Source organism: Calonectris borealis, chromosome 1, assembly GCF_964195595.1.
Source record: "Calonectris borealis chromosome 1, bCalBor7.hap1.2, whole genome shotgun sequence".
NCBI classification, from domain to species: Eukaryota; Metazoa; Chordata; class Aves; order Procellariiformes; family Procellariidae; genus Calonectris; species Calonectris borealis.
In genome coordinates, this window is record NC_134312.1 from 162,431,903 (window position 1) to 162,457,606 (window position 25,704).

The window sequence follows — 25,704 nt, forward strand, 5'->3', positions numbered from 1 at the left end:
TGAGTGTGACCTGTTTCTGAAGTGGATAAATTGCTGTGGTGAAATATAAGCTATTTTTAGTATTATGATATCTTGTGATATCTTGTGTTTCTTATATATGACTGTGATTTTATATGTGACTTTATAAACTGAGTAAGATTTATTCTTTGCTGTGACGAACTTTACTGTCTAACAGAGTTGTAAAGCAGTCAAGGAAGAGAGATTGAGAAGAAATAAAGCAATCTAGACCTTGCATGTTGGTCTTTAAATGCTTAGAATTTGGTTGACCAGAGAGCCAAAGCAGAAAGTAATCTTAGCTACTGCTGTGTGAATAAAAAACCTTAAAACAGAATGATTTAAAAGAAGTAATTTTGTCTGTAATCACATGCAAGGCTTTATTTAGGATGATATTGAGTATTGTGGTAGTGCTTACTAGCTCATAAAGAGAAAAAAAGAGTCTTTAAGTTACCTGTTTCTGTTTTTTTAAAAGCCTGATAATTTCAGATCATCTCACAATTTTCATTTCAGTTTAAGTAAATGCAGTCAGATAATTTGCTATCGAAATAGGGATGGAAATTTTTTTAAAGGGGAGGGGAGCTTTTTGGTTCATTAAGGGGCAAATTCTTGGCATAAGAGACAAGATACTTCTAATGATTAATTTAGATATATATCCTGATATTGCAGTTTGCCCTGTATCACATTGAAAAGCAGGGTTTTGTAGTTGTTAACATAACCTGTGAGAACCTTGTCTTAATATGTCACCCAATATTCAGAATTTCTTAGTGGAGTTTGAGGACCTTCAAACATAAAACCAACCATGAAGTTTGGAAAGATTTTTAATTTAAAGGGAATCAACAAAACATCGCTATCATTAATTATTTTCTTCCTTGTTTTCAGAGGAAAAGCTGGTCTTCTGTAAAACATGCTGTGTTTCTTTTTCTGAACACAGCTTCAGACTCCTTTCTTTAGTTCTCCTGTTCCCCTTCTCCTGTGACCATTCAGCTTCCTGGTTTTTTTTCCATTTTCAAAAGTAACTGGATGACCAAATGAAGAGCGTGGGTAGAGTTTCACCTAGGAGTGCAAGCAGGGTCAGAATAGTGAGCCTTGGCCCTATGTGGACATATGCTAGGTATTCTACTCATTCATTCTGTGCCTCACTTTTGAGAGGTACATCTATAACATATTTCTCCTGCCCCTGAAGCATTGTTTTTCTTATGAGATGGAACTTGGAGTATTCATAGCAGTGCAGCATAGATTTTTTGGTGCCTTAGGGGCCTATTTTGAAGCCACTTGTCTTAGCTGAGACTCTTAACTACAAGGGGACTGCCTGAAATGTCCTGAAGCTACAGCCTGCAGTGTTACACAACAAGATGCTTTCAAAGCTTCTGTGTTTTTCTGGGGTGTCAGGGAAGATAGAAATGTGAAGTGTGACTGGTTGCAGTTTGTCTGCCATGACTGACATCCACTGTCGATTCAGGTATCGTTATGTTGTTGGCTTTTGATTGAAAGATCAGAAGATCTTTCCCCTGAGTTTTTTTTTTAGGGAGAACCACTACTGGAGGAAATTTGGATAAAAACTGTCATGCTTCCAATTCTTGGTCCCTTCTACTCCTTTGAGGTGGAGGGATACAGAAGATCCTGTTCTTCATAAGTGTACAATGATGGCTCATCACAGTTAGTCAGAAAACAAATTCAGAGTGAGTGCTGTGATGGAAAGATGTAGGGGTTGCCTAAAAAGTGTGTATATTCTGGACAGGGAGGTGCAGGACTTTGAACAAGTTGAGGACTATACAAAAATGAGTGACTAGGTAATGGAATGGTAAAAGTAATTTAACAGATAAAGTGGGGTAAATGTATATTGGGAAAAAATAATTCTAACTTCATCTACAAAATGATGGGTTCTGAGCTGAGTCTTTCTACTGAAGGGCAAGATCTTAAGGTTGTGATACACAGTTACAGGGAAATGTCAGCCCACTGATTAGTAGTAGCCAGCAACGAAAATCAAGTATTACAAATTATTCTGAAAAATCACTGTGCAAACTACAGCCTAAATACTGTATGTAGGTCTAGTTCCTTCATCTCAAAAAGGATATGATAGAATTATAAAAGCTATGGAGATGAGCTACAAGGATGATCAGTCTATATTCAGAATGACTGAGCATGCCAAGAGTTGTCAGTCTGAAAAAGAGACAACAGCTTGGTGGGGATGGAGGGTGAGATACTGATGTCTGCGAAGTCATGAGTTACACAGAGTGAATAGGTATCGATCATTCACTCTCTTTTCCAGTTCAGGACCTAGCATGCATCAAATGAACCTAGCAGGAGCCAGATTCAAACAAAAAAAAAAACCTACTTGGCTCTTCACACAAGTAGACCTGTGGAGCTCATTGGCAAAAGGTGTTGCAGCTGCTAAAAGCTGACGCAGCCACAAAGGATGACTGCAAAAGTATAGGAGGAGAAACCTATCAAAGGTTACTAAGTTTACAAAACTGTATCAAGCTGGGGAAGTCTTCTGAGCTGAAAACAATCGACAGCTTGGAGACTGTTAAGGAGAACGTGCATGTTTGCTTGCCCTGGTATTATTCTTTCCCACCTATATACTTACGGCCTCTCTGAGAAACAGGATGCTGAACTAGGTGGATCTTTGATATGACCAAGTAAGGTCATTCATGTGTTATTCAATGAAAAATAATGAACTACCAAAACTTCTTGAAGCGTACGTGTTTTGCTAGCAAAATGCACAGTTTACTACCCCAGAATTCTTCAGAAGCTGGTGTTTTTTCCTGTTTTTTGATGTCGCAATATTGCCCATTGAAAGTGACTGCTTCCCACACGTAGTTTGGGTATTTGAATTAGTATTGTGTGTGGGGAAAAATAACAAATAATGCTTTAAAAATAAAATTTCAGGAATGTGAACAGCAAAAATCAAAAGAAGAAGAAATTCTACAGTCATTTCATAAATGGAAAGAGGAGGAAAAAGAGAAATTGGCTGATGAAATAGAAAAAATGAAAGAGATGTTTATGAAAGAGCTGAAGGAGTTATCTTCCAGAAATTCAACATTAGAAAATGTAAGTGCTTTATGTTTTCCAACATTTTAAGGCATGAATCATTTACAGTAGATGGTAGTGAACTTCACATATTTGAAATGTGATGTAGTCATCTTAGAGGTCTTCTTACAAAACTTTAAAAATAATGGTTGAATGATATAAATTTGTATACTGGTACTTTATTAACGTAATTTCAGTTCATTTTTTTAATAGCATTGTTTTGGATGAATGAATTATGCCTGCAGCAACTATGTCAATTTTTTCTAACTCCTCAACTTTTGAGTGCCAGTTTACAGATTAGTAGATATTGTTATTATTGCTGTCTGTTAGGTATCCTTATATTAATATTCTTATAACTGACATGGAGGGGGACTAATCTCTGCATTATAGTCCTGACAGCAGAACTGCATGTGTTTTCAATACATGCTCTAGAAATGCTTTCCAGAGTTTTGACTAGAAAGAGAATTGTAAAAGTATAGGTGGGTCAGAAAACAAATATGCATGGCATTACCAGAGCAGCCTATGTTTTGTAGCTGCTAGTTCCTGTGTATATTTGCAAGGTATATTTATGTTAGATGTATATATTAAATATTACATGAAATTTGATAAATGCTGAACTAAAGAGAAATGTGAGAAGTGTCTGATGCAATCTCTGTGTAGTTATGTTTAAAGTAAATTTTGTATTAAATTACAGTTTTATAAAACAAAATCTGTTTACATATTCAGGTCTTCATTTTTCCCCCCCCTGCCTTTTAGCAACTGTTAGAGTTACAAAAGTCCAATATGCAACAAAAATCCAATTTAGGGACGCTGAAAGACAGCCAAGAATTTACAGAAGAGAAACCTCAGAGTCCTCAGGATTATCACAATGTGGTTAAACTTCTTGAAAAACAGGTAACACTGTAACTTAATGTATTGCCTTTGACAGACTAGTTGTGTTCTTTTCATTTTTTTACATCTCTGAGTAGGATTTTAAATCCATAAGTAAAATTCTCATCCCTCTCAATGTCTAAAATAGCTGTTTTTAAAGATTTACTACTATTTAGTACAATCTCTATAATGGAAATCAAGGAATTACTTCCCTTATCCTTTATAAATAAATTGTTATTTATTTATATTCTCTTATTCTTTATTATTAAATATATCTAGCTTTACCAAGTATGGTTGCAGTTCAATTCCAGAAGGCTCTAATAAACCATTTATGTCTGCTGATCTGTAAGGCCACTTATGGAAAAATTGGAATTTTCCATTTTCCAAGGTGAAAAAAATGTTAAGAAACCTTCTGACAGTATCTGTCAACCTGTGGCTTTTAAGCCATATGAAGCACTTGAGCTTATCAGGTGCAACTTCTGTACCAGGTCTATATCATCTGACCAGCACAGATGCTGGTGATAGTGCAAATCTGTTGGACAATCCAAAGACCCACCTATAGGAAAGATTGAGCTAGGAAGGGCCACTGAGGCCAAGGTCATTTTATGGCTCTGAGACTCACCTGCATGTCCAGGTTGTTCCTATAAAAAAAAATCCGTTGTGAGGCCTTTGGAAATACCCGTAAGCCTTTTTACTCTTTTTCTTTGACACTTCGACACGCATTATATATTTCATGGTTCTTGGGATGTGAAGGTCTTTGTATACTGCTGGTATCATCCAGAAGTTTGGTCACTTCTGCTCAAAGATGTGGAAAACTTAGTGAGTTTTACTTTATGTTTTTTATTTAATCAAAGAAAATTTGGTTCATTCTAAAACTCATGTATTAATACTGGTTTTTATCATCATTACGCAAAATACGTTGTTAATGAGTGCTTGAAATGACATTATTTTCGGGGAAAAAACCCTGCTTTTACTACTCTTATTGTTAATACACAAAGATGTATCAAAATACTTGGGTATTTCTCACTCGTAGTCACTGTATGTACAAATGAAGGAGCAAATACGTAGTTTCTGGAGTGATTGGTAAGAAAACCACACTCGGATGTGTAAAACATGCTGAAGACTGTTCTAGGTCTTACATATGGGGTTACTCAAGTTTCTAATCATCAATAATCTTTTCAGTATTTATGCTTTATTTAGAAGAATAAAGCTGCATATATCGAACTAAATGTTAGTGTGTTATTAACAGGAATTAATACTGATTTCCTCTATGCAGGAAAGTAAGTGGACGTCTAGAATACAAGCCCTTCATCATGACCATGAGATAGAAAAGTCCCTGGTAAGTGGCACAGCAAACCACTTAAACTAAAAGGAGACTTTTTTCTTATTTTCTTACTTTTTCAGTCGTCCTTGATATGCTGTAATACCTCTGTTGGATTAGAAAGCCTAGATCTCAAGTGTTTATAAGAGTGTGTCCTCTTAGATTTATTTATTATCTCTGTATTTCTGTTACGCTAGGATCTTGACGTTTCAGTTAAGGCCAGGGTTGAAACGTAATTTATCATTTAAGAATCTGACAGACACCTGAAATTGTATCTCTCTTTTCCAGAGCTTACAGCTAATTCTGTGAGCACTGTATTACACAGTGTTTTCTGTGTTGTGTGGATATATTGGATAGTTGAGATATAACTTGCCAACATGTAGCTTTCATCTAACCTGTACCTTCTGCTACCATGGACTTATGGCATATGTCTCAATGTTTTTTTCTCTTTTCTATCACTTCTCTGCTGCTTTTTCTGTTGTAGCTTTCTGACGCAGAATCTGTTCAGCTTTTCCAGGAAAAAACACCATGGCATTTTATTTTGCATCAGTTTATATATTTTACTATACAAAGCTTTATTCCTCAGATTTTTTTTATGTCTGCATTTCTTTTAAATCTCTTTCCTGCTTTGTTTCTCTTGCTTCTTTTCCTTTCATTTTCCTTTCATCTGCGTGACCATGTAAGAACTGAGCAGATCATAGTGGTCTGACCAATGCTTCTCCTCCTCTGGCAAGAAAGCAGTGGGGAGGAACCATGGAACATTCCCCAAAAAGGATGTAGTTAATGATACACCCACATACAATGCAAGAATAGAATAAGGGAGGAGTAATGTAAGTATTACTTTTGGGATGGTGCACCTAAAGTATTGTTCCCTTTCTTCTACATTCAGAGCTAATATGTTAGTTTTATCACGCAAATTCACATCTCATCTCCTTAAAATATCTTATTTGACACTATTTATAACCAAAACATTTTTAGAGAGTCATATGCTTTTTCCTGCAATCTTATTTTTAGGCAGTCTCAGCAATGTGTTTGTATGTCCCTTTCTTTGTATTGAGATTTAGATAGTCTTCCTTATGTAAATAAAAAGTGATCAAGACAACTGTTTCATAATATACGCAAGTCCCAACGAAATCACAGGAGACGTTATGTTTTTGCTGGGAAAATAGTGTTAAAAATATTTAAGCATGACACTTGCTTGTTTAGACTTTATAGCATTAAAATATTTTATATAGTATTAATATGAAGTTACTTTTCTTCTGATTGCTTTCTAGCTACTATCACAGATTGAGAAGCTTAAATCATCAGTGAGAGAAGACCTGAATAAAAATAACACTTTTTACAAGAGGAGGATAGAAGAATTGGGGCAGAGGCTTCAGGAGCAGAATGATCTGATTATCACTCAGAAGAAGCAGGTCTGTTTTGTGAAGCACTCTAAGTTTCAGAGAGCATAGGACATAGAGAAACATTTTACTAGCATTTGATCTTTGGTATATCTCTGGTTGCATTGTTAATATTCCCAATTTGTAGTAGTATTGCTGTAGTATTTTGGTTACACTTTGGAAATTATGTTGATGAATAAGAATAGATCTGGAAAAGAGACACAGGAATGTAAACCAGAAATTAAAACACTATTTAGACAGAAAGGATTAATAAACCAAATGTTTTTAGTAAGTTCAACACAAAGTTAAAAGATTACTAGGTCACAGTCACCAGACCTCTACAGATGAAAAATTTCTGATAGTGAACAGGATTTAATCTGCCACATAATGAAATCTAGTGTTTGAAACCTGAAAATACATGACTTCTCACACTAAAAATAAAGTATCATATTTATCACTGTGAGAATAATTAATTAAATTATTACCATATGAAATTTAACAAGAGCAAGTGCTGGATTCTCCACCTGGGACAGAGTAATCCTGGTTTTATATACAAATGGGGGACGAGAGGCTGGAGAGCAACCCTGCGGAAAGAGATCTGGGGCTTTGGGTTGATGGCAAGTTGACTGTGAGTCAACAGTGTGCCCTGGCAGCCAGAAGGGCCAACCGTGTCCTGGGGTGCATCCAGCACAGCATAGCTGGCTGGTCAGGGGAGGTGATTGTCCCACTCTACAATGCACTGGTGCGGCCCCACCTCCAGTACTGTGTGCAGTTTTGGACGCCTCTATATAAGAAGGACATCAAACTATTAGAGTGTGTCCAGAGGAGGGTGACCAAGGTGGTGAAAGGTCTCAAGGGCAAGACTTGGGAGGAGTGGCTGAGGTCACTTGTTTTGTTCAGCTTGGAGAAGAAAAGGCTGAGGGGGGACCTCATTGCAGGCTACACCTTCCTCAAGGGGGGCAGTGGAGGGGGAGGTGCTGATCTCCTCTCTCTGGTGACCAGCAACAGCCCACGAAGAAGTGGAATGAAGCTGCATCAGGGGAAGTTCAGACTGGACCTTAGGAAAAGGTTCTTCACTGAGAGGGTGGTTGGTTGCTGGAACAGGCTCCCCAGGGTAGTGGTCACAGCACCAAGCCTGTCAGAGTTCAAGGAGCGTCTGGACGATGCTCTTAGTCATATGGTTTAGTTTTAGGTAGTCCTGCGAGGAGCAGGGAGTTGGACTTGATGATCTTTATGGGTCCCTTCCAACTTGAGATATTCTATTATTCTATGAAATTATTTGTTTGGAAATGAATTGTTTTTTCTTAAAAATACGTTTTGTTCAAACATAAGTACAGATTTTTTGAGGTGATCGGTGGATGAAGATCTGGGTGGTCTGGAGTTTAGACTGTAGCATGATTATGCAGTCCTTACAACCTGTTCCTCTATTAGATGGTGCGTTCTTTACAAATCAACATCTGATTTTACACATTTTTCTTGAGATTAATTAAACCTATACTTAAATGCTTAAAGAATTAGGAAGACAAATAATAGCTTTTACATCTCTACCTTAATGAATTTGATAGCTGGAGCAATAGAGGACTTAATCCTAGACAAATTACTTGCAGTAAAGTGACCTTTTAAAACAAAACAGTAAGACCACAGACCTAAAATAGGTTCGGATGGGTCTGAGTTTGGTGTTTGTGAAATACGGTTGTGAAGATCTACATTCTCAATATCTGGAAACTGGAAGGGCTTGAGAAATAGCTAACACTTTTGTAGAATCCAAACTGAATGGACAATGAATTGAAGCACTATTGGCTACATCCAAACGGATAAATAAAAGAGGACCAGGGTCCAATGTCTTGTGCCAGCTCCAGCTGACATTAACTGTGTGTCTGTACGGTTTGGGTTTAGCTTCTGTTTTGGGAATTGGAGTGCAGAACATTGTTTTAATGATACAGGATTCACAAGTTTCCTGTTTTCTTTAGACCGAATTACAGCCAGCTTGTTTCCTTTATGCTCTCAGTTTTGTTCAGTGCATGTCTTGGGTGTCAAACAGACAAAACTGTAGAGCAGACAAGAGAGGTGTTCATATATTTAAAATCAATGTGTAATTAAGTGTTTCCCTGGAGTGGAGCTAGAATTGCAAAATTGAACATGAATTGCTGAAGCAGAAAGTATTGAAACTGTAAGTGCTTAAGTGGCCCATAAGCCCACTCTCATTTCACTTTATAGCTTGTAATAACAGAGTGTATAAAGCATGAGTTCACATAAGACAACAAATAGAAATAAGTCTTCAACATTCATTAAGCATGAATGAAATATGTATTAGGCAGTAGAATAGAGTTCCACAAAAGTATTATTTTTCTCCCCAAATCATAAACAATAATTTCTGTTATGGAATAGTACTGAAACTAGGTATTTTGTACTAAATGTTCATTTCTAGATATTGATCATTTACATTTGTAACTATTCATGTATCTGTCTTTTCTCTTTTAGATAAAAGAATTGTCCACAAGATCAGTTGCAAGCATCAAATCATATGACAGTAAGTACAAACCGTAAGAAAAAGCAAATTTTTTTTCTGATTTCAGCAGCTTGGCTGAAACAAATGTTACAGTTCATTAAAAAATACAGACATCAACTTTACTAACTAAATGTTGAAATCAAATCAGTACTGGCAATTTATTTGTGTTTCAGATGTTTCCATGCCGTGATTTTCAAAGTTCATGTTTTGCTACTGTAAGGACTTCTAATGTACAAAGTTGATTGCTTGAGTACTGAAAAGATGTGAAATATAGCAACTCTATTTTGTATTATGTAAACAACTTTGGCTTTGCTTTATGAAGTGTAATTTTAATTGTTTTTTCATGCTTGACTGTCCTTAGGCTGAAGAACTCACAAAAGGGAAAATACTGAAAGAGTAGACAAAATTGATTAATTTGTCAGTTAAGATACTGATGTTCAAAGAATTTTAAGAACTCTGGTATTTTTGTCTGTGCAATGCTTTAACAAACAGCAAAACCTAATAGTAGTGTTTTAGGATGTAGTCCTGCACCACCAACACCTGTGTTGTTGATGCTGCAGTTGCAGTGATTTGTAATAGGTTTATTGCAATAGATGATGACAGCTGGATTAATTCTAATCCCAGTTTGGAAACCATCTTGCTTTATTAGCAGGACATTGGCTTGAACTGAACTTAAGAGCAGGGAGTAGCTTACTTTGAGAAGAGCATAGTGATAATATGGCTGTATGGCTTCTCAACTGGAGCTGGTCATATTCAGCCACACTGAAGCACAGACAAGTATAAGACCAGGGCACAAAAGCGAATTTGCTCCTAGGCCCCAAGCTGATCTGAGGAATGTGAAATCGATGTGATAATTCACTCCAAGGCTATATTCTATACATGATATAGATAGGGTTTCTGCTAATTGATATGAAGTGTGGATACAGCAGATCCTCTTCTGGGAATACAAGTGTGGATCAGGTTAGACTTGACTAAGTAGCTTTGGGCCAAGACTTCTTCCCTGGGACACAAAGACAGCATACAGACATGACCAAAAAGATGATCTGAGTAGTGCAGGTTCACGTGCCAGTTCAGTGACAATTTAGTTACTAGTTTCTTTCCTGGTTCTAGAAGTATTAAAAATGTTAAGCGTATCTAGAGACGTACTTTTATGTTGTGAAGGACCAATTTTTACTTTGTAAACTACTTGTTTATTTTTTCCCCCTATTAAAGCCCAAAGTTGCATAATTTATAAATATTATTAAATATTGCTACATTTATAAATCTGTATTTTGGTCTGTTATTGTTTACTATAATACATTTACATTGTGTTTTACTTTTATGCTATTTTAGTAAACACTACTGTAGAGCATCTTGAAGAATCTAAACCAAGTCTACCAGTGGTGCATGGTAAGTTTTTTTGATGGGTCCAGATGCAGGACTTGTAAATCTAACATTCTGTCTTCTCAAATGTGTTGCTTGTCAAATCATAGCTGTAAGAGTAGTTATACTGAAAGAACATAATTTGAATTGCTTTGCTGTATGTCAGCATTGAGAATTCCTATGAAGAAATTGAAAAGATGCACTATTGAAAAGAATAAATAAAAAACAAAATAAAGTAATTTGAGAATATTTCCTAGCACATGTATAGTATTGGAGCACTTTAAGGTAAATGAAACTAATTGAGGAAATAAAATCATGTTTTCTTCTAGAAAATATGCTTATTTTCTGGTTTATGCATATACTGGATAGGTGTATGCGTATAATGGAATTTGTATAGAGAAAAATGTGGAGATGTTTGTTTATAAGTCTTGAAATCATATTTTTCATGTGACTTCAAATGTCAAGGAGGAAAAATACAGAAGACATAATCAAAATAGACAGTCATCCCGTCTAGATGGTTCTTCCAGACTGTATCTGTAGTTACATATAGATCATTATTTAGTTATTTTAACTTGTGGTTATGATATTGTTTATTAGTGGGGAGAAGTGATGAACCTCCATTTATATAGTTTGGAGCTTTGTGAAAATAGTTTTCACTTTTTTCTCAGTATGCAAAGTAATGGAGAGTATTGTTACCACACCAATATTCTGAGATCAATTAATTTTTTACTTTCATTTCAAGGAAATGTAATAGGAAAAATGAACTTTGAGCAAGTAAAATGTTTAAATGTTAAAACCATTTTATAAATTATTTGAGTTATTGAACTATAATTAAATAATGATTTTTTAAAATTATTATTTCTCTTAGTTTTAAAACCTGTCAAGGGGAGAGGAAATGGAATTTGTCTAAGAAAAATGTACAGAATTTTTCTTTTTCAACAAATTCAAAAAATTCTGAAAAGTCGTGTGGGGAGAAGGAGCAGTATACAACAGAAACTTTAGATAACTTGACGAGGAATGAAAAACTGACGAATATGAACTGTTGATTTCAAAATATTTGTTGTGTCAAGAATTATTAAACTAAGGAAAAGAGATTTTTATTATTATTTTTATTATATGGTAAAATTATTTTAATAATACAGAGATTTCTTACTAACCTATGCAAGATGTGCTTCATTGCTAGAAGCTTTTTAAGTGAAACTACATAGATGAAATGTTGTGTGGAGAAAAGTAATAATATATTAAATATAGATTATTAATAATAGTATTTTAAATAATCCAATTATTTTTCATTCAAACCAGCTTCATTGCACCAACACTGTAGTGCTGGTTCTAGCTAAGACATTTCACAGCTAGTAGCTTAGCTGTTGCCCTGAATTTAAAGAATGAGTTTTATGAAGAATATTGCTCCTAAGGGCTTACACACCAAGCTTGTCAAGCATCGCTTTCTTAGTACATTTTCTTTCATTTGGACTGAGGAGGAAAACAGTTCTGTGAACATTAGTATTTTCTGTACTCTGACAATTCATGTCAGCTCATTCAGATCTTTCCTGATCTCTTGCTGCTCCAAATGTGAAGTTTGTGACACCTTATGAAACTTCTCAAGATAGAAAAGGCTGTTCCTGCCATTGATATACAAAATATTCACTATCAGTTTGTTATGAAACCTCAAAGAAGGTGTTGCCTTCAGATTCCTTTGCTGATGATTATTTTATTTATCTCTGCAGGTCTCTCTGTCTGTCCCCTTTCTTCCCTTCTGGATTTTTTTTAAACTTACCCTACCTAATTTCTGGATATAAAGGTTAGCAGAAATTATAGTGTCTTTCCCAAAATTTTGACGGCTCCTCAAGGGATTGACTTACATACTGAATTAAGACATCATGGCTGCATCTCGTGCCATTTTGAAAATGAAAGTGCTTGCTGGTAACTTCTGTGCACAGATTTATTTAGCACAAAGCATCTCTGAAATCACAAGAGCTTTAGTTTTCCTACAAATGATTGCCTGCATATGGAGTATCTTCCTTTTCTTTCTTTTTTTCTGTTTGAAAGAAAATTAATTCTGGAAAAGGTTCTCATATGTGAACTTAAGTACACTTTTCAAAGTTGCCTGGAAGTTTTTGCATCCTAAGATTTGTTCTGCACATCTTAAATCTGCGCTATGAACAGATACCCGAATTACAAATGAGGTATTTTAGGTGCAAAGTAGTGGAATAACTGTTTTAGCCTGGTGCTTTTGTGTTCATGTTCCTGATTTCTTGGGAGAGCTAATAGTCTGCCTTGAATGCCACCCTGGCTGACCATTCTTCTGTCAGTTTCTGAGCAAGCTGTAGGGTTTTGTGCAGGTATAACTTAAGTCTTATCTTCAAAGATTACTTAAGTCTCACAAAAAGGCAATGGATTAATTATGATTTTTTTAAATCATATTTTAAAATCAGACTTTGGCTCCTATATTACTTTTGAAATGTTGATACTTGTTCAATATTTAATCTTTGTTAGGTCAATAATAGTAGGTAGAATTGAAGACTAGTTAAAAAGCAAAGATATTAATTAGATTGTCCATTAAAAACTATGACTCAGTCTTCAAACTTGGTGTGGACTGAGGCCCAGCTATCGTTAGGGACATAACTGAAGCATCTGAGGAAAATTTAGTCAGAGTCATCTTCCTAGACAGTTAACAGATGAAAGGGGCACTTTCAGAGTTTGGTTCAGCTGAACTAAGGTCTGAATTGCTCTTTGAAGTTGCCTGTGTCTCTTCGTTGACTGTAGGAGTCTGAGATGACTAGGCTCCTAACTTAGAGGCCTCAGGTAAGTGTCAAAAATTTATCATATTTAAGAATATTGGTTTAAAATTAATACTTATGCTGCTTATGTGCAGTATATGGCTTCCCATTAGTTAGGAGAAAAATATATGAAGTGCATTGATTCAAAGATGATGGTCAAAATTACAGGTATCACAGATTAAGTCTGGCAGCTCTTCTGATGTGAAATTTGAGTATAAATTAAAGGAGTAGGTAATGACTATAGCCATGACTTACGTTCCTTACATCTTTAAGAAGTGCAGCAATTTACAGCAAACAAGTTTTATGTTTCACCCTTGGTTTTCATATTGCAACTGCAAAGTGCTTAGTGATACTCCACTATAGGTAATTGTAACACTTCTGTTCAGACTAAAAGTACTTTAGCGTTTCATATTTCAGAGTAAACAGACAGGATTTCTCCTATAGATATTGGCAAGAAGACTGCTTTTCCAATAATACTGTTAGAATACTGGGTTTTTTGAAACGAGTAGATAAGAACAGACAAATAATATATGATATGCTTGAAATATACACAGCCTGAATTCTTCATTATTGTTAGATATATTTTCCTATTCCACCTGCATAGAAATTGTCTTCAAATATTATTTAAAACTGATACTTCATGATTTGTCAAAGTATGCCAGGCTTTTTTTCAGTAGTATAGTTATCCACTGAGGAAATTAAGGTAACCTGTACTTTTGATACATCTCATCTATCTCTCCATACATATTAGCTGGCAGAAAAGATACTCTGGAAGATGTGGGATGACACACACATCATTGTGGAAGTCATCTTAAGGTTGCCGGCCTTAATGAGGGCTAGTATTAATATGGCTGGATTCAGGCCAGTGAGATATGAATACCACCAGCCTTCATTAAGACTGGTGTTGGTGTCTGCTGTTTAGCTAGGTTCAAGCCTGAGGCTGACAGGAACTGTCCTTGTGAGGGTAAAGCTAGGGTCAGGTTTTGGACTGAGGCTGGCTGATGACATATGAGGATGTGTCCAGAATTTGCCACTGGGCTAGGTATGGGATTTAGCAGTGGTACTGTTTGGTTAGGGTCAGACTGTTGGGGAGGACTGGACGAATTAGGTTTGGAGTTAAGGTGGTTCATGCCAGCATAAGAAGTTGATTTATGGCAGGGTCTGCAAAGGGCTGGTATCACCCAGAGACATCTGGTTGTTGCTGAGCCAAGGTTTTACAGGGATCACTGAGCTTGGGTTAGGGTTAGGATTAGGCTTAGGCAGACATCGATTGGCACACAAGAGTTATGGTTGAGTTAAGAAGGATCAATTAAGCAGAGCCTGACTGAATAGGTTTGAGTATGAAGTTGAAATTTATCTTTATTTCATAGGCAAGAAAGAGGTGGAGATGAGAGCCAGGGCTCAAGCTGAGTCAATGAACAAAGTATAATTGAGGTTGCAGCTGAACTGCAAGGCTGATGTAATCTCCAGTTTTACCAGTACTCTGGTAGTCCAAAGCAGGTGATCTGCTGGAGCACAACATGCCTCCTGCCTTGCTTCAGCCTCCTGGGATCCACTTCCAGTAAGGCAAGGACACAGTTTGGGTGTTCATCTGGAATGGGGAACAGAGAAGTGACTAAGAGCAAGTAATTTATACCTAGGTGTGAGTCCAAAAGGGAAGATAGCAGTCTGTCTAGGTTCAACACTCCAGCTAGGATGAAAGCTGGGAGTAAGATGATCTGATGTTAAAGATGTTGATGTAGAGCAGTGTCCACTAGGGTCAGCTGAACTAGACTTAGGGCTGATAATTGACAGGAAGGTAACTGGCTCTACTTAAGTCAGAAGTTGTAGTAATTACTTATTTAAGGCTAACATTGGATTGTGGCTTCGTGAGATTTTGGGGAAAAAGGTCTGATGAAATAGAGAAGGTTACAATAATTCAGAGTAGTTAGGATTTCAGTCTGCATCAGCAACATTGTTTTAGATATGAAGTTAGCAAAGACTGCTTTGTACAGATTTGAGGTTTAGCTGGGTAGTCAGACTTAAATGATTCCTAAAAATAAGCTTGCTGATATTTAGATGCTGCTGATTTCAAGGATGTGCACTAAGGTAAGAGCTGAGAGGTCTGATCAGATGGCTAGAAGCAGCACATCTCTGGTAAACGTAAGGAGAGGGCTCCTTAGGGAGCTGATCTCCACATCTGGCTATAAACCAGAGGAGTGGTGAACTAAGCTGCTTTTTCTTAGATTGGATTCCAGCATGTTGTTTAATAAATATCTCTTAGAATAAATGTACAGTAAAGAAAAAGAAAAGGCCCACTTACATTGGAGAAGTTGGTGTTTTCAGGTGTGGCACTCCCCTGTGTCTTAGAATTCGATCTCTGTCGTCATGCAGTGAAGAACAATATTACACATAGCAAGTAATACATTTTGGTTTTGCTCTTGCAACTATTCTTTTACTGATTTTAACTTCCTCTGTTTCTAGTATACTGAGGAAGATAAGCATGTACCTTTGTGCCAGATGAGCAGACTGTTTTCAGGACTGAGTTCTGGGGACTGGGCTTTTCCTGTTAAACTAAGTTACTTGACAAGGGCTTGTACAGAGATGAGTCAGCTCCTCTAAGCAGATTGCATTTGAGTAAAGTACAGGTAAAACAAGTATAGATTAAATCCAATTAAACAGCAACTGGCTAACTGTCTAGTAGGTCCAGCCAAGAAACTTGGAGGCCTCAATGCCTGTGCAGCTAAATTAAATCCCTCCAGAACATCCCTCATCTGTGCTTCTGGCTCTGTCCTCCAAAACGGGCTCACGGTAGGCTTTTGGGAATGATCCCAAACTGTGCCTGAACATTGTTTTGGAGAATGTCAGTTGGTGCAGGGCAACAGTGTGCCAGGAGTTCAGTAGTGTGGAGGATCATATTCCAGTGCCCAGGAATGCTCTGGCCACTGCTAAATTTTACAGTCTTAGAGACGGAAAGACCAGAAGCCTATTTGTCACTTGGTCTCTCAGAGTTTTGCTTTTAAGTGCTTCCATAAAATATATTGACATTTGCATCTTGTTAGCATCTTGTGGTGGTGTAAGAAGCATTTTTTTAGAACTTTTTATTTAGTGCAAATTATATGGGAGCAAATCTTAAGTCTTGTAACCTGCGTGGAAAAGCAGGTGAGAGGCTGAATAGAACCGCAAGTATGGAAAGCATGGAGAGAGCAGCAGCAATACCCAAGCATTTACAACACCAGTTTTAGTCCCCTTCACATGGGGAGTATTGGAGATGTGACAGTAAGTGTCAGTTAGCTGCAAGTGCTCATTTCATCACAGTGCATCCATGTTTGTATCTAATTGCACGAGAAGTGCTGAAGAGCAGGCATCTTTACTGCAACGTCACTTCCTCCCCTTCTACCCATACAGCGTAACAACCATTTATAGTGCCAGAGATTTCTTGTGAAGGCTGGGGCAAATGTATGTTGGCCCAAAATATTGGCCAATCAATTGTTTTTCTCCTATACTGCCAGCAGTTGAATGCTGAAAATATAGTTTGCATGTTTCTCTGTTTTTATTGTAAACCCTGGAATAAACTAAAATTCTAGTTTTCACTGAAATAAATTTATTTATGGAAGATTAATATTAACATTTTAAAAATTCGAATTTTTATTAGTCTACATATAAGCATTTTCATGCATCTCTCATAGCTGAAGTCTATAAAGTTGTAAATAAACCGTACTCTGGCTTCATTTATATAAAGGAAATTGTACCAGACAGCCTACAGAATGATAATTTCAGTGTGTTTAGGAAGCTGTTTTCAGCAGAGGACATTTCAAGATTTCTTTAAAGCACATGATAATACTGAATTTCACTATATTGGAGTGATTGAAGATTTTTAAAACTGGTTTTATTGGAAATTATCATATATATATAATTTCTCTATGTCTTGCACGTATGGATTCGGTACTTAATAATTCTCTGGAATAATGAGTTAACATATTTTTTTCATATATTTTTGAGGATTTCTATGTCTGTCCATTTTACTTGCCTTTTGTAAACTTTTAGTATCAAATTGCACATAGTATTTTTAAATAAATTTTAAAATTAAAATGCTTCTTATGAGAAATGAATGACAGTATTCATTTACTTAATCCTAGGTGGCCTTGTCATTGTAGATGCCTAAAAACATCCCACCTGGCCGCTGGGTGCCATTCCAGGTTTTTCTGTAGTTGTGTGACATATCAGCGAGCCCTGTGCTGATGTCTTAAAACTCTGATATATCTGAGATGACACTAGACACCCATGTTTGGGCAACTGAGTTGCTCCTGAAGTGACTATTGTATTAGGGTCTCCTCTACAAAAATATACCACCAAGGCAGTGAAGAGTCACGTTGCATTGGGTTTATGATTGTTAAGCAGGTTGTCAGCAATCAGGAAAATTGACATCAGTGTGGTTTTTTGCCTAACTTTCCCACTCTGGACCTTGACCTTCTTCTGTCCTGTTTATCTGGTGTTCCTGTTCTTCCTCGTTATTAGAGCAGGCACCCTTGGTGCATATGCTGGAGCCCATAGAGGAGCTTTCAGAAGAGGAAAAAGGTAATGGTTGATTCAGCTCAAAATGTAGTGGCATGTGTTTTTTGAAAATAAAAATGTATTATTCGATACCTACAGTATTTTTTCATTGTATTTGAGCATGCTTATGTGATTTGGGTGGGAACATTCCTTGTTTGTGTCAGTCTCCTGTTTGCTGTTGGTGCTTGTAAATATTATGATTTCCTTATCCAAGTTCAATGTTTTTATGGAAAGCTAGCTAACTCTTTAAAGCAGGCATATTCCATACGTCTAAAGGCACTTGAGCTAAGCAGAGTGAACATGTGTGATGGGGGATCCCCCCTTACTAGGAAATTTTTGGTGCTGATGCTATTGCAATGTATGCTTACTTCTTTTTCAAACTCTGCTTAAGAGGATAAAGAGTTCAGATCGAAGAAGGAAGTTGGTGGTGGAGGTTGAAGCTGTCTACTTTTGATAGACGCACCAAAGATACTTTTGCAAGTAATCTAAGTTATGCCTACCTCTAAGCAGCCACAGCTCCAGCCAGGGTTGTGCAGTTCTGAATGAAATTATGTAGCCCAGTGTTGGCAGCTGTTCTTCTGCTTCATCTGAGGGAAACTTCGAGAAGGCCACACTTACGGTGACAGAAGAGAAAGCATTGGTTCATCCTGCATGGTATTCTTCTCCTGGAGAAGGCTAACAGTACTTTAGATGAGACACCAAATAGCTGAATAGCAGAATAATCTGCACTGTGTGCAAAAGTCAAAATCAGTCTTGAACCTTATAGCCAATGAGTTTAAATTTTGAAGGAATGATGCTGTTTCGAAAACAAAATTGTTGTTTGAATACATCTGCGCGTAAGTGAGAGGTTTCCCCAGGGAAAATCCAGTGACTCTGAACAATCTGAAATAAAGACTGCTCGCATTTTTGCCGTTCTTTCTGCTATTTCTCTTGCTTGCCATCTTCTCTCTTGATGGATTGTCTTTGATTCTTCTGCTGTGCCTAAAGGCATGGCCTGCAGTACAAAAAGAGAGAAAGAAAGAAAGAATGCAGTCTGAAAAGATAGACCAAGATTTTTTTGTTTTCAGTGACAGCCATTTGTAAGGGAGAGTGTGAAAATTCTTGACTTGGCAGATTATTTCATCGGATTATGTAGGGGCTGAGACAGTGGATGAGATTTAAGGTCCCTTGTCTCCCAAGTTGTCAAATCTAGTATTTAGGGTTTTTTTAAAAAACAAAAATGAATAACAAAACAGTTCCTTAAATAGTTGACTCCAGCAAAGAGGATTTGGCTTGAGCTAATTAGCAAGAATTAATATTGTCATTAATTAGGATAATGCCAGATAGTCTTGTTAACTATATTAGTATGTAGTAATTACAAATTTTAAAATTATTTTAGATGGATCTATTTTATTGTAAGGATTAACATCTGAAGGGGACAGGATTTTCAGAAGGCTCCTTGGAGCTTTCTGCTTTAAATGTCTCCTGCCTGCCTTTGTGGGAGGATTTCATACTGCATGATGCACCTTTTCCTGATTGGGGGTAGTCTGATAGCCCTATATTTCTGCACCAACCAGTAGTTTGCCTCTTCTAGGACTCAGCTCTCCAGCCAAATCACTTCTAATCCCACCTCTGTCAGTGACTGAGTTGTCCACACAGTTCCCAAAGCCAGTTAAGATTTCAGCCAGATTCTGTCCTGTTCAACACAGATCTCTTAGTATGGTAGCTGGACTCTTTCAGTTTTCGTTACCTACAGTTCTTTCCCAGATCCATCAGAAGCCACTGCCTCAAAACCATCTAAATATCATTTGTGTATCTTGAGGCTTTTTTGGGTTCTCTTCAGGGTGCTTATCTTTCCATTAAAGAAAAATGAAAACTAAATGGAACTGCTTTTTAAGCAATCATTGTTTAAAAATAGGAAAAGTGGCATGTTTGTTCTGAAAGAAAACATTTGAAAGTCACAATATGGAATTATTCCTTCATTTATGTCCTTGTCTGTGGGCTGGCAAATGACTCTGCTGCCTTGTAAGGCGTGCTGGAAGGAGACAAACTCCTGCCCAAGATTTACCTTTTATTTCAGGGGGCAAAGCTGGGAGTGTGGTTTACAGCATGCTCTCCTGGGATGTTGTATACCCTCTATGTACGCTTTGCCAGCTTTGCTGACCACTGCCAGACAGAAGAAGCTACCATGGTCCCACTGATGATTGGTTCACTTGGTATAAGTGGCATTCAGTAAAACTCTGTCTTGCCAGAGACACTTTATAGGCAGGTTCCAAATGGGTATGTTTTGCTTCTTTACTCCCTGTATGACCCTATAATACTTTGGCCTAACTTAAACGTCAGTCTCTAATTTAGATGGAAGAATCTGTCTAGATGATTCTTTATCTCTTGCATAAGAGTTCATGTCATTACTGACACTTAAAGCGGGGAAAAGAGATAGAAACCTCTTTGTCTGCTTTTAAGTATGTATGATGTCATAGCCCTGCATAGAAGAAAACACGACACTGAACTTTGTCCTTGAAAGAGTTTTGAAGATAAGTATTATCCGTCATGTATTTTCTGTGAAACAGTCTGCCTCAGACTAAGGTTTTGACTTTACCAAGACTTTTGAAAGTCTTACAACTTTCCAACGATTTGATTTCAGTAGGTGTTTTTTGTCAGAGAACATTACGTTGTTTGAAGCTTTTCTTGAGAACAAGTTTGTCATATTCCTGTTCTAATTCCTGCTAGAGTTCAGCTTTGATTTGAAATACCACTTTTAGAGAACTTAATTATCAGAAGATAGTCTTTATCAGAAGTTTCCAAGTATAGTTCTAAAAGTAAAGATCTTTGTTGCTAAATATTCAGGCATATATCTTTACAGTGATTCTGTAACAAGAAAAATAAAAGATACTTGTGATGGTGAGTACGAGGCGCTGAGGTACAGATTCCAAGTGAGCTGACTTTTGTAAGGTAGCCCAAGATTTTAAAAAGAATACACGTAGACAAAAAGTGCACATGTATGTCTGTGGTGTTTCTAAAAAATGCATGCTTCAGTGCAGGCTTTAACTGTCTCATGCACTGTGGATTTTTCAAATGTCTCTTAAATGCATTTTTCCATTCTTATTTCAGAAATTGAGAAAGGTGATCATAAAACAGGTAGAAGTAACCACTATTTAATAAATGCTTTGAAGACTGATCCGTCTTTAACTAAAGAATTACGAGTTGTTTTGGAGCAAGCCCTGGAGGAGAAGCTGGAATCCTTGGGAATTAAAGCAGTAAGATTATTTTGAGTTGTTTAAAAGAGGGGTAATCTCTGTCCCATTTTTTTGCTCTTCTCTTTCACTCCTGTACCACAACCCTCAACCTATAAAATCCAAAGCTAAATTTCCATGTGTTAAAAATAAGTGTAATTCATTAACCTGAGAGGGTGTGCATCAAATTATAGCTGTGGAGGGTATGGCTACACCCGTGGAGGATATGGCTACACCAACTTCTGTGATTTTTCTACAAGCTTTGTGATATTTGAAGTTTAAAAGAGTGTATATGATTATAGGATAGAAATGCCAGAAATAATAGCCCCTGTGTTTACAATACAATCTGTTTCCTTAGGGTGTTCGCGGTATCCCAAATGATCGCTTAAATAAAATTTTGCGTGCTATTGAATCTGCTAGAGAATGCAAACAGAAACAAGAGCCTGACATTCAGCGAATTCGAGAGCATCTTGAACGCCAAGTTAGCTTTAGGGTTGAAGAGAAATCCTCATCTTGCAATAGACCTGTTTCCTGTCCTCAGCTTCCTTCAGCAGGTTAAAATGTTTTTGGTTTTTTTTCATTCTCTTACATTTATAACTGCTATTTAAGGTTTTATTTAGCAACATTTCTGTATAGCTGCTTTCATAATTTTTCATATAAATATTCTATATAGTTATGGCCAACTAAACAGTTTCCTTTAAAGGGTTCTTGATGTGTTTAACTGCAGAAATCTTAGCTTCTATATTGGCAAGATACATGGTAACTCTGAACTGCTCTGAAGAAAAAATTACTTTTTTTTGTAAAACTATAATCTGCAGCAGAGATATCTTTAATTTTAGAAATTAAATATAAAAGATACCAAACATTGTTTCTAATAATGAGATAGATAATTTCTCTTGTAGATAAACAGAAGTTCAATCAATTGGGAATTTCCTCATCTGCCACACCACGAAAACCAGTAAAACGGTCTTCAACAGCTGTCCGCCCAGCTGAACAAAGAACAGCTGTTGCTGAGAATACATCTACACCAAAGTAAGAGATGCTATTCTCATAGTATTCATACCTCAGGTAACAATCCTCTGGGTTTGAGTTTTTGTGACTGATGTGAACATTTCCTGCTAATATTGTAAGAATTGAGCAAAGAATTCACGTTACTTCTATATAAACTTTATGCTTACTTAGTTGACTGTCAGTCTTGAAATATCTTGTCTTGTTATTTTTAGATCCAGGAAGCTTTTTGGAAATGGAGTTTCCACAAAGACATCTAGTATCACGTATGTTTTGTTCCCTTGTATTTTTGAAGAAAACATTTTTGGTGACTCAATATTCACATGCTTGCCACGCAAAAGCTGTTATTAAGCTGAAATTATAAACACTTTCTGGACTGCATATTTCATATTCTGTTTTAAAGTATTATTCCATTTTAGTCTGTTATTATAATCCCTGAAAGAGAGCATATTCTCCTTTCAGCAGATGTATTCTTTATTGTGAACCAGAGGGGGACATTCAATAAAATCTAGTAGTATCACTTCCTTTAGTTTTGTTCTCAGATGCTTTTTCTGAGCCAGTTAAAAGAATTTAAAAACTTTGATGACCTTATTTTTTCAGTTTATTGATATTTTCTTACTAGGAGCAAAATTAAACACAATATTGCAGATCCACTCACATCAGGCACATTACTTTGTAATTGCCTGCACTGGAAAATTCCTGAATTATTTTCATCTAACAGAATATCAGAACAGACTTTCTGTGGTGCAGATTCCTTGACCCTGAATTTTTCTCTCCCTGCTGATCCATGAAAGCCTATCTTTGTTTGCCTGGCAAGACTTGTTATATATTGATCTGTTGTTTTGTAAAGATTGTTGCATAGATGGAAATAATCATGTCTACATAAGAGATCATTTTGTGATAACTTTCTGAGTTTACTTAGCAGCATGATTTCTTTGAAATAGTTTTATAAATAGTTAGAATTTATGGGAGCTCCTGTTTTTTTCACATACGAAAAATGCATATGTTACTGGAAAGGAAAATACAAGGAAGCTTAAATATGTATATATCAATGCAGTCACTGAAACCCAGTAAGTCCTCGGGTTTTATGTGTTTTTGCATAGAACTCCACCATTCAGTTCAGAGGAAGAGGTTGATGAAGATGACATTAAGCAGTCTTACATATCACCAGAATTATTGCAAAAGCAGTCAAAAACATCAAGCAGCAAAGTCAGTGTTTTTCAGAAGGTTTCTAGCAAAAGCAATGTGGGTGGGACGGCGGAAAGTGAAATTGAAGAAACTGGAACATCTGCGAAAACTTCAAAAGGTTTTTTCCCTACTTTTGTATATGCATGTTGTAACAGCTGTGCATGATTTTGCATTTCCTGATACTATTTCTGTGTTAGAAAACATAATGAAGGCAGACTATCTAGTCTTGAGTGTATGTGTATTTGTGTATGCTTTATGCTTTTGCTGATACATTTATATTAATATAGTATTTAGAGATGTTAGTTCAAATTAGATGTGTATCATGCTGTTTTATATAAATGCAGAAAAAGAGACAATCTGTGTCTCAGGGACACTTCTGCCTAAACCAGTTTTTCTCAGCCTTTTACTTATTTTTACTTTGTGGAAGATTTCTAGAGGGTTTGCAGTAAAGCCCCTTACTTGTGAATGGAAACTGTCAATATAATTTTTTATGAACTTTAGGAGCAGTTATTCAAAAACTGACTGAACAAGTTGGAAAGAGTCTTTCTAACCATGGAAATAAGAACAAACCAGCTGGAGGGATTAATGTTGCGGAGGCATTTATTAAGAAAGAAGAGGTGCAAGAACTGAAGGTATCACTTTTAATAGCCATTATTATTTCATTAAGTAATTGAACTAGATCTATATCTATTACTCTTTTTTTCATGCTGAAACCATCTTGATGCAGTGAAGAACTTAATTCTCAGACAGTTTTGGAATTACAGCTAAGTAGTCTTTTGGGGTATGTCTGCACTGGTATATAGAAAAGTGCTAGCAAGTGAGCTGTGGCAAGTGACTTCTTCATCCACCCTGCTTATTAGCTTATACCATGACTGTTTTGGATCACTACAGCTAGCCCGCAGGTTGGGCACAATTGGTATAATTTTTATCTCCTATTTTAGCAGCATAGAGAGAGCCCTTCTTTACTTGCTTTCCTAGTATCTTGTTTTAATGGAGGAAAAAATGAATTTGCTTATCTAATATTTTAAAATATTTTTATTTCTAGAGCTTTATCTGATATGGAACTTTTAAATACATTTTAATGAGGGGACAAGTTCAGTTTCTGAGTATGGTCTTTGTTCTGCTGCGTCTGTTTACAATCATACACTGTTTTCAAACTACATCAGATATATCACTGATGTCTGTCCATTGAGTATGGCATATGTTCACAATCAGAATACTAACACAACTTATTCTTTACCCCTCAGGCTCCTAATGTCCCAGTCTTCCCCTCAGTTTAGAGTTTTATAATTGGTAAGCCACTTTGATGCAAATTGATCTTTGCCTGAACAATTTTTTTTAAAAGAACAAAAGTTACTCCAAATCAGAAGTCAACAGCAGAAAATGCTATTTATTGCAGTTTTAGTAGTTATTAGATTGATTAGACAGCCAGATACTAGTTCTAGCATTCAGGAAAATATTTTTTCACTAAATAAACAAATAATAATTACCGAAAATCCTGTAATAATAAAACTGATACCTTAGGGCTTCCTGACTAACAGTTAAACCTGAAATTTATCACTCCTCCCAGAAACAGTGACACTTCTAGTTCAGTTTCCAGAAAGGGGTGATTGTCTTAATCAACTTTAGCTGTAATGGTAGGGTAATCACATTTAGCCTACATGCTTTTAATTGCCACTGGTGACACCTAACTTGTCCATTGACTGTGTGGGAGCTGCAAATCACACCAGACTCAAAATTATCAACTCAGACATGACTGCCATTTTAGAGCGGCCTCTAAACCACTCATTCACGACACTATTACAGTGTAATTTTCTGTCCAAATGTTACTTGCAAATTCTCTGCAACGTCAGATGATAAAAGACTGTAAAATGTTCACAGCTAAATTTAGGGAATGTTACATTTTGTAAAGGTCTATAGACCGTTGGCCACTATGTTAAGGAATTTCGGCTTCAAGAGCAAAAAGCTGTAGCAAAATAAGCCTTAAAATCTATGTTTTAAAGATGCCTTAGTTTTCACTGGTAACCTCTCTTCCCACATCTCTCAAGCCCCTGAACCTCAAGGCAGGGACTGGGGGAATGAAGTCCCTCCCATCGTGGGAGAAGATCAGGTTCGAGACCACCAGAGGAACCTGAATAAGTCCATGGGACCTGATGAGGTGTCGCCCAGGGTCCTAAGGAAATTGGCTGATCTGGTTGCCAAGCCACTCTCCATCGTATTTGAAAAGTTGTGGCAGTCAGGCGAAGTCCCTGACCGAACAAACGGAAACATCAAACCCATTTTTAAAAAGGCGAAAAAGGAGGACCCTGGGAACTACCAACCAGTCAGCCTCACCTCTGTGCCGGGTAAGATTGTGGAACAGATCCTCCTGGAAGATACGTCGAAACGTATGGAAGACAGGGAGGTGATTAGAGACAGGCAACATGGCTTCACCGAGGGCAAATCGTGCCTGACTAATCTGGTGGCCTTCTACGATGGAGTGACTTCATCAGTGGACAAGAGAAGAGCTACA

The 25,704-nt window shown here is 36.7% G+C and overlaps 1 protein-coding gene across 1 annotated transcript in view; it reads left to right on the forward strand.

The window, feature by feature from the left end:
- The window catches only part of DZIP1 (DAZ interacting zinc finger protein 1), a 37,385-nt gene that overhangs the window by 6,768 nt on the left and 4,913 nt on the right, over window positions 1-25,704 (forward strand). Inside the window, exons 5-16 of the mRNA XM_075138427.1 lie at window positions 2,887-3,048; window positions 3,784-3,921; window positions 5,174-5,236; window positions 6,493-6,633; window positions 9,082-9,130; window positions 10,442-10,498; window positions 20,875-21,020; window positions 21,355-21,550; window positions 21,899-22,028; window positions 22,220-22,270; window positions 23,108-23,310; window positions 23,694-23,824. Coding sequence (XP_074994528.1) covers window positions 2,887-3,048; window positions 3,784-3,921; window positions 5,174-5,236; window positions 6,493-6,633; window positions 9,082-9,130; window positions 10,442-10,498; window positions 20,875-21,020; window positions 21,355-21,550; window positions 21,899-22,028; window positions 22,220-22,270; window positions 23,108-23,310; window positions 23,694-23,824 — 1,467 coding nt within the window. The remainder of the gene's footprint in view (window positions 1-2,886; window positions 3,049-3,783; window positions 3,922-5,173; window positions 5,237-6,492; window positions 6,634-9,081; window positions 9,131-10,441; window positions 10,499-20,874; window positions 21,021-21,354; window positions 21,551-21,898; window positions 22,029-22,219; window positions 22,271-23,107; window positions 23,311-23,693; window positions 23,825-25,704) is intronic.